Genomic DNA, 7,785 nt, shown 5'->3' with positions numbered 1-7,785 from the left:
ACCTGAGCTGGGTCTGGGACAAGGGGACAGATATCAACAGGATTTAGGAGGAAGAATAGTGTTTGATGAGCCACCAACTGACTGAGAGGAGAGAATGGTAAGAAGTACCTGCGTTCTCAGCCCTGAGAGGCTGTTCCTGATGTGGGACACCTGAGGAGTTGATTTTGGAGGAAAGATGCCACACTCAGAAAGGGACATTGTATTTCTGATGTGCTCGTGGGACTCCAAGGAGGGCGAAATCTTGTTCATTTCTAGTCTAACTCTCCTGATGTGAGGGAGTAGTTTGGAAGATCCAGACTTAGCTAGTTTTTTTCTTACAAAGCCAATGTCATCTTGACCCCAGCCTCTTTCTCCTACCAAACCCAGGAATCGAGGCCCTGCCCTTTCTCCTGGATAACAATAAAGCAAGCACAAGTCTTTCTTTTATCTTTATGTTGAGGTTTTTTTAAAAATGAACATTACGGATGTGGGAGAAGGGACAAAGCTTCTCTCTGTGATTGACAGCAGGGGCTGATGGGAACCAGAAGCTCCGAGGAATTAAAAAAAAATAAAATATATATTTATACATTTATATAGATCATGTTATGCATGTGAGTCCCAGAGAAGCAGGAAGCAGCAGCAGAAAGCAACTAGCACACAGAAACACACGTGTGTGTGCACCACACACTCAAGCAATGCAGTTCCTTTGACTGTGGCACAGTAGCAGTTCCCAGGCCCCCAGCCCACGCCCCCCAAATTTTTTTTGAAAAGAAACTTCCCTTTTAAGAACAGAGCCATCCAGTAATTGTTGGCCCTTGTGACCAGAAAAAAGTAAAGGAAAAAACCCAGGCTAGCATCACCTTTAAGGCTGGCAGTGGCCATTTTCCTTCCTCCCTGCAGAGGACGGAGATGCTGTTTTTAACACTGAGACTGGAGGGCCACATCGCTGCCCCTCACAAATACTTCAGTTTTCTTCAAGACCGTGCAGTTCTTTGCCAGCTCTTTTCTGATACCCCAGAGTAGTTGGGATGGAAGGTATCCACCCCTCGCTTCCTTTAAGATGGCGTCGAGGCAGTGGGGTTCTAGTAAGCCTGGCAAAAATTCTGGAGCCAATCTCAGGTGAGGCTGAGCACCAGGTGGGGCCTAGGGACCCAGGGTCTATGCTTTAAGGCTTCTGCCCATTGGAAATTATTGACCTCTAGAGTTTTGTTTTTTAACTTAAAGCGGAGGTGCACTGGACACCCCGCTCTGCTGGGAGAAAGGAGGCCCAATCCCTAGTTACCCACCCCACCACACCCCCAAACACACACACATACACACACACACCGACTAAGGCACAAGCAGGGCGGGCAGGCATGCTTTGGCAATGAGGCCCCTCCGGAGGCCCAGGGTATGAACAGCTGCAAATGGGGTGTGTGATGTGGAGCTCAGCACCTTTGGAGGTGGGAGGGGGCGGTGGGGCAGAGGAGGAAGAAATCTCAGGGCTCCCGAGGGATCAGAAGGGAAAAAGGAAGAGGTGGTCAGGAAATAGGAAGATGAAGAAAGAGGCAGGATGACCAGAAGAGCCAGAAACAGGAGAAAATGGAGAAGAGAGAGGGAAGAGAAAGGGGCAAAACAGGACCTGGGTAGCCCAGCAAAACAGGAGGGGAAAAAGAGCAGAAGTGAAGGAAAGAGGAAAGAGAGCCGGATGAGTTGGGAAGGATGTGGGAAGCCTAGGAAAGAGGGGACCAGGAAGAGGACATCAGAGGACGTCAGAACTTGGCAGAGAACCTCCAGTGAGAAGAGGGAGTCAGGAGCCACTGGGCAGAGCCTCAGACCCTGACAAAAACCAGGCGGGCCGAGTACACCAGATCGGCCACGTAAGCCAGCAGGTTGATGGCTGTCAAGATGGCCACGGCCAGGCGGCGGTCCCAGGAACACACGTAGTAGGTGTGCTGACTGCCGCAGCTCACATCCCTGTACCGCCGGGGCTGGCCGCCATACTTCTCGTCGAACTGGTAGAGGGGCCAGAGGACCAGAGCAGTGGCGTAGAGGAGGACAGAGAGCAGGGCCAGCCCAGAGAGGAAGCTGGGGAAGGGGAAGGGCAGCATGTTGGTGCAGTCACCCAGGTTCAGCAGGATGGCCACGGCTGCCAGGATGAAGCAGATGGAATAGACGGCCACGCACCACTCCAGGGCTGGCTGGTGCTGGTACAGGTAGGGGCTGCTGATGAAGGCAAAGATGACACAGGCCACGAAGGTCTCCAGCACCTTGAGCAGGCCCGGCACGGTGGCCATGTAGCCGGTGATCTCACCAGGCCGGGCCCGGGTCCAGGCCACTTCGGTGGCGTAAGCCACACAGGCGATGCAGGAGAAGGTGGTGGCGGCGATGGCGTGGTCCCGCGAGCGGCCGTGAGACATGAACTGGACGTAGGTGGTGGGGTAGATGATGGAAGCCGAGAGGCAGAAGAGGGCAGCGTAGCAGGCGTAGGTGATGGGGAAGTTGCGCCAGGACAGGGGGAAGCGGGCCTGGAGCCCTCCTAACTCGACGATGAGGATGATGAGGGTCACGGCGAAGCAGAAGCACCAGGTGAACATGGACCAGTTACCCATGGCCCCCGTCCAGGCACCCACACTGGCCACCAGAGAGAAGGCCACACAGGTGGAGAGCAGCTGCAGCAGGCGGAGGAGGCCCAGGGGCTGGGTCAGCGCCCGAGGGGACCCCACGATGGTCGGGTAGCTCAGGCCTGAGGACGACGATGTGGTGGTCGTGATGGTGGTGCGGGTCACCGTCACTGGCATGGCTGCGGGAGGGGAAAGAAAGTGTCCCAAGAAAGTTGCAAACTGGAGAATCCAGGCTCCCAGCCCTTGCCTCCCTGGTGGGGCAGGGAGTGTGGACAGAGTAATCTGGTCTCCAGCGGGGGGGGGGGGGGTACCCAGGATGCGGGCCTTCCAGTTTTCAAAGTAGGCTAGTCCCAGGCCTACTGGGATGAGGTGTCACCCAGGTGCTAGCCCCCTCTTCGCTCCGCCCTCAGGTTTCCTGCCTCCCACGTCAGAGCTCAGGACTGTAGGCCCCTCTTTCTCTTCTTCCCAAGATCCTCCTTTCCTTGCCCCGAAATCCCCCTCCTGTAAAACCACATGCCTCCCTTCCCACTCCAGACCCGTAAACCTGCCCTACTTCCTCCTGGGACTCAGCCACCCAGCCACCCAGCCACCCAAGAGTCTGTTCTAAAGCACACTCCTCCCCTGCCCTTCCCATAACCCCTGTCAGAAGAAGAGGCCCTGCCTTCTGTGACCTCTTAAAAACCCCATCTCCACACTTCCTCCCTTTGGAGGACCCAGAGCTCTGCACCCCAGCGCCTGTGCCCAACTTCCTTCTTTCACCTAACGGACTTAAATATTTCCAGCCTCCAAATGGTCACGAGTCCAGCTTCCAAGTGGGAACATTCTCAGAGAACCCATGTCTGATCAGAGGGCCCAACCTCCCTGCCTGTCGCCTCTCGCTGAGCAGGCATCTGGTCCCAGCTCCTAGAAGACTAAGGGCTTTCCCTCCCTCTTGGAACTAATGTTCCATCTCAGGAGTCTGCTTTAGTCCGGAGTACTTCTATGCAGAGGAAGCTGGGCTTCCCCCTGCCTATCTCCATGGGGTCCAGCCCCGCTCAGGAACCAACCAGCTAGTTCCCCAACTTCTGGAAAATGCAGCTACCCAGATTCTCAGCCAGTCCAGTGCCACTGAGAACTCAAGGCCTCTCTCATTCAGTAATACAGCTTCCCACCCTGAGGCTCTGGGCCCGCAGCACCAAGCACACCAGCCTCTGGGAAATCCGCTGTCTTCTGTCCCTTCAGAATCTATTGTTTAACATCCTTGTCCCAAAGGCCTAGCCTCAATTTCTGACCAGGGGTCCAGGTCCTCCCTCAGGCCCTAAAATATCTAATCACTTGGCTCCCACCCCTAAAAAGCTCAGAAGGCCTCTCTCAGCCACAGGGAAATAAACCTTCCTCCTTCCGGGGTCGGTCAGGCAGTGTCCCAGCTGGTTCCTACACAACAGCTCCCTGAAGACACAAGAGGCCAGCCCCTAAACATGCTGCTTCCTCAGATACACAGGCGTCTGGGCCCCTCTCTTTGGAACCCAAAGATCTCAGGATCTGGGAGTCCATGTCCCCAGCCCCTCCTTCAGACCCAGCAGCACCCACCACCCAAAACTCTGGCCTCAGACTCCAATATTCAGGACGCTCAGCTGGCTCCTGCCTCTGACACGGGAGTCCAGGCCTCCAAGTCCTCCTCCCTCAGGCCCAGGAATACAGCCCCCCAGCCCCTCCTCCCTCAGACCCAGGAGTCCAGACCCCAGAGACCCCAGCGCACTCACCAGCGGCCTTCGCTGAGGACCCCACCAGAGGAAGATTCGGCTCTGGAGGCCGACTAAGTCAGACACCTGGAAAAGGCCAGTCGGAGGGCAGGAGGGAAAGAGAACGTCAGCCTCCAGCTGGGACCCGGCTCCGCCCTCCCGGGACCCAGGCGACCAGCTGGCCCGCCGCCCGCCCGAGTTTCGCCGGGAACACGCGGTGAGGCTCTGCAGACCCTGGGCGCGCCTCCCGACCAGGGCAGGGACTTGGCCCCGATCCCCAAGGAGGTCCGGGTGGGTGACCCCAGGGAAGCCCCGCCCCTTCCTTCCTCCCCTCGTCCCGTACTGCGCCGGCGGGAAAGCAGGGAGCCCGGCGAAAGTGTAAGTCCTGCGGGCCGGCGTGGGCGTGTGTCATCCTAACCCTGCTCCGGCCGGGAAAACCGCGGGGCCGGCGGCGGGAGGGACCTGGGCGGTGGCTGCGGGGGCGGGCGGCCCAGCCGGCGCCGCGTCTCCGTGCCTTATAAGGGCTTCAAGTCAGCCCAGCCATTCGGAATGTGGCGGGGACCCGGAGGCGGTGCTGGGACCCCCGCCCTGCTCGTGGATTCCGGGGCGGGGGGTGGGGGGAGTGGGGCGGGAAGCCCGGACTCCAGGTTCCAGGAGGAGAATCCTGCAAGTTCGAATTTCTGAGTCCTTCAAAATGTGAGTTCTGGGTCCTGATATGGTGGGCTGGGAGCCTGGACCCCCAGGAAGGTCTCAAAGAGAGGAATAGTTGGGAATCCGGACCCCTGGGTTCGCCCAGAGGACCCCCCCCCCCCCGCCATGGGTCAGGAAACTGCACAGTATTGGAATCCAGTCCCTAGATAGTAACCACACCTCCCGCCACCTTCCGGAAGGCAGGTTTCTCGGCTAGAGCTGGGCCTCCCGGGCCACCTGGGAGGTGCTGCGCGGGAGCCCGCCGCCTCCTGCTCCGCCCCAACCCGGTCCGTTAGGAGGAAGTTGGGACGCTCCCAGAGATAAGAGGGCAGGTCACAATCAGTAAGTATCCTCTGGAAAGTTGGTTAGCGCACGGACCACCCGGACGGAAGGGGTCCATCTCCACTCTCAGCGCCCCCAGCCGCCGCTTGAGGTCAGAGCTCAGGAATGCACTGCCAGAGACCGGAGGAGGGAGAAGTAACACCCTTGCGGCTTCCCGACGTAGCTCAGGACCTCTCATGGCCACGCCCCAGTCCTCTCCCCACCTCCACGCCAAGCACCACACCCCATCACTCCACTAACTCAGAATCGCGCCCTGAACCCCAGCTTCTGCTTTCAACACCCCGGGGCCCAGCTCTGTCCACACTTTGGGAGAGGGGTGTTGAATCTCAGCACGCCCCCAGCCCCCTCCCACTGGCCATTCTAGTCTAAAGTTCAGACTCGGTCCCCTGGATGGGAAGGTCAGCCACTCTCTCAAATCCAGGGCTTCCAACTCCAAGCTCCTCCCCAGCCCCCCAGGACCTCCTTGTACCAGATTCCAGTCCCCTTCAACCTGGGCACCAAGAAGTCCCCATCCCTCTGCACCCTCAGACCCAAGCCAGGCCCCCAGCCCCTCCTCCATCAGACCCAGGAGTACAGGCCCCCAGCCTCTCCTCCATCAGACCCCACAGTCTAGGCTCCAGGCCTCCTCCTTTTTCAGATGCATGACCTGTGTGAGTTCAGGTCTCCAGCGCTCTCCCAGGAACCCGAGTCCTGAACCAGCCCGTCTTTCTAGGGACTCAGACATTTGGAATCCCTCTGCACCCAAGAATCCTGGACGTTGCTCCCACCCTCAAGGATTCCCGCAGCCTCACCTTACAGGCCTGTGGCGGCTGCGGCTGAAGCAGAGGCGACAGCTGCGGACCAGAAGGGTCTGCGGGCTGGGTGGGGTTGGCTGGCAGGACAGAGTGTGTGGGCGGGGCCGGAGGCGGGGCCAGAGATCCGGGCTCTAGGCGAGTAAGGGACTCCCCCAGCCAGGGCTATCCCAGCCCCGCCCCGAGGGCGGGGCCAAGGCAAAGACCACAGCCCTCCAGGGATAAATACACGGCGGATCCTCCGCCCCGCCAGCGGTGGGGGTTGAGGGCTGAGGTCACTGTTTCCGTGGTGACAAAACAGGAAGACACAACAGCTGGCGGAGTGGAGGCTCTAGGGGGCTGCCCTCCTCGACACAGCTCTAGAGAAGTCTCCAGGGCAGGCCTTGGAAGGCCGTTGCCATGGCAACCCCTCTGTTTAGACTTTGTTTAGGACAAAGCCCCCCAGCCCAGGTCCCCACCCCAGGCTCACCTCACTCAGTTCTCCCTCTCCCTTTCTGCCCACTCCTTCCTCGTCTGCTCCAGCCCCGCTCGTCCAGGATGGATGAAATCTTGGACATCTGGGTGGCCGCGGGTTGGAGGGCCGGGTTTCTCAGTTTAATGGGGTCTATGGGCTAGGGTTTCTGCCTCTTGGGTCCCTGAAGTAGGAAAGAGTGAGGGGTGTGCTGATCCCTAGGCTTTAGGGGGTTTCTGGGCTGAGGTCCCGTCTCCTGGGTCCCCAAAAGAACTGTGGTTGGATTTCTGTGTTTAAGGTTCTCAAGGGAGGAACAAACTGGGTCCCCTAATCCTCATTTACACTGGGATTCGCGGTGTGAGGGACTTACGGGCCCGACCCCTGGGTCCCCTATGTGACTGTCGGTAAGGGCAGGGGAGGGGGTTTATTGGTAGCAAAATTTCTGGAATCGGGGAGATATGAGTTGGGGGCATGGACTCCCAGGTTCCACATGACGCCAAGGCTGCGGGCCCAGATGTGGTTGTAAGCCGAGCCTCTTGGGTCTGGAAGGGAGAGATATTTTTGGCCTGCATTCTTGGCTCCTACAAAGAGGGAGGGGCTCAGAAGCTTAACGAGGACGAGGCTGGGGGTGCTGAGGGCTCCAGATTCCTGGTTCCTGCAAGAGGGAAGGCCCCAGTGCAGGAGGGGGGCCCCGGGGTCTTTTCTAAGGGGCGGCTCTGGGGCCCTGAAACGGATTGACAGAGCCAAGAAGACAGCGGGAGCTGAAGGTCGCGACGCATGGCCCGGGGCTGGGGCGGGAGGGGACCGGGGCGCCCGGGTCCCTCCCTGCTGGCCGGGCTCACTCACCGCGATCCGCAGTCTTCCTAGGCGCGGCCTCGCTCGCGGCTGTCGCTGGGCGGGGCCTGGTGGCGGCCGCGGCGGATGCTGGGCGGCGCTGAGCTAACGGGGCGCTGTCCGCGAGGCTGCTGCTGGGTGCCTTCCAGGCCGCCTACTGAGGAGGCTTTGAGGCCGAGCCCCTGGGTGGAAGCCGGCCCGCGGCGCGGAGGGAGGGGTAGGAAGGGACGCGGGAGCTCTGTGTCCCCGGCTGCGTGCCCTACGGAGCGGGAGGGGCCGGGGGACACCTGGACGCTGTGTGCGCGGCAGAAGCGGGGGGCGGGGGGGGGGGGGAAGGGTGTGCAGCCTGCGTGCCCACTTTTGCGCCCCGCAAA

At 59.7% G+C, this 7,785-nt stretch overlaps 1 protein-coding gene across 4 annotated transcripts; it reads right to left on the bottom strand.

Moving 5' to 3' along the window:
• Window positions 1-415: 415 nt before the first annotated feature.
• MYADM (myeloid associated differentiation marker) lies at window positions 416-7,564 on the bottom strand. Of its 4 annotated transcripts, XM_031459149.2 has the most exons (4): window positions 7,424-7,564; window positions 6,596-6,761; window positions 4,325-4,390; window positions 416-2,761 (listed from the first exon to the last, which is right to left on the bottom strand). In XM_031459149.2, exon 4 carries the CDS (start codon window positions 2,757-2,759, stop codon window positions 1,791-1,793), a length of 969 nt encoding a protein of 322 aa, XP_031315009.1. In that variant the 5' UTR covers window positions 2,760-2,761; window positions 4,325-4,390; window positions 6,596-6,761; window positions 7,424-7,564; the 3' UTR covers window positions 416-1,790. The 4 variants fall into 4 exon arrangements, with proteins under 4 accessions (XP_031315009.1, XP_031315010.1, XP_031315007.1 ...); XM_031459150.2 differs by lacking the exon at window positions 6,596-6,761; XM_031459147.2 differs by lacking the exons at window positions 6,596-6,761; window positions 7,424-7,564 and adding an exon at window positions 6,127-6,251.
• Window positions 7,565-7,785: the final 221 nt, after the last annotated feature.

Source organism: Camelus dromedarius, chromosome 9, assembly GCF_036321535.1.
Source record: "Camelus dromedarius isolate mCamDro1 chromosome 9, mCamDro1.pat, whole genome shotgun sequence".
In the NCBI taxonomy this organism is placed as follows: Eukaryota; Metazoa; Chordata; class Mammalia; order Artiodactyla; family Camelidae; genus Camelus; species Camelus dromedarius.
This window is presented reverse-complemented; position numbering and strand designations above follow the sequence as displayed.

Excerpts from the sequence above, each read along its gene's own strand:
- MYADM (XM_031459149.2), bottom strand. The coding sequence starts at position 2,759 with ATGCCAGTGACGGTGACCCGCACCACCATCACGACCACCACATCGTCG.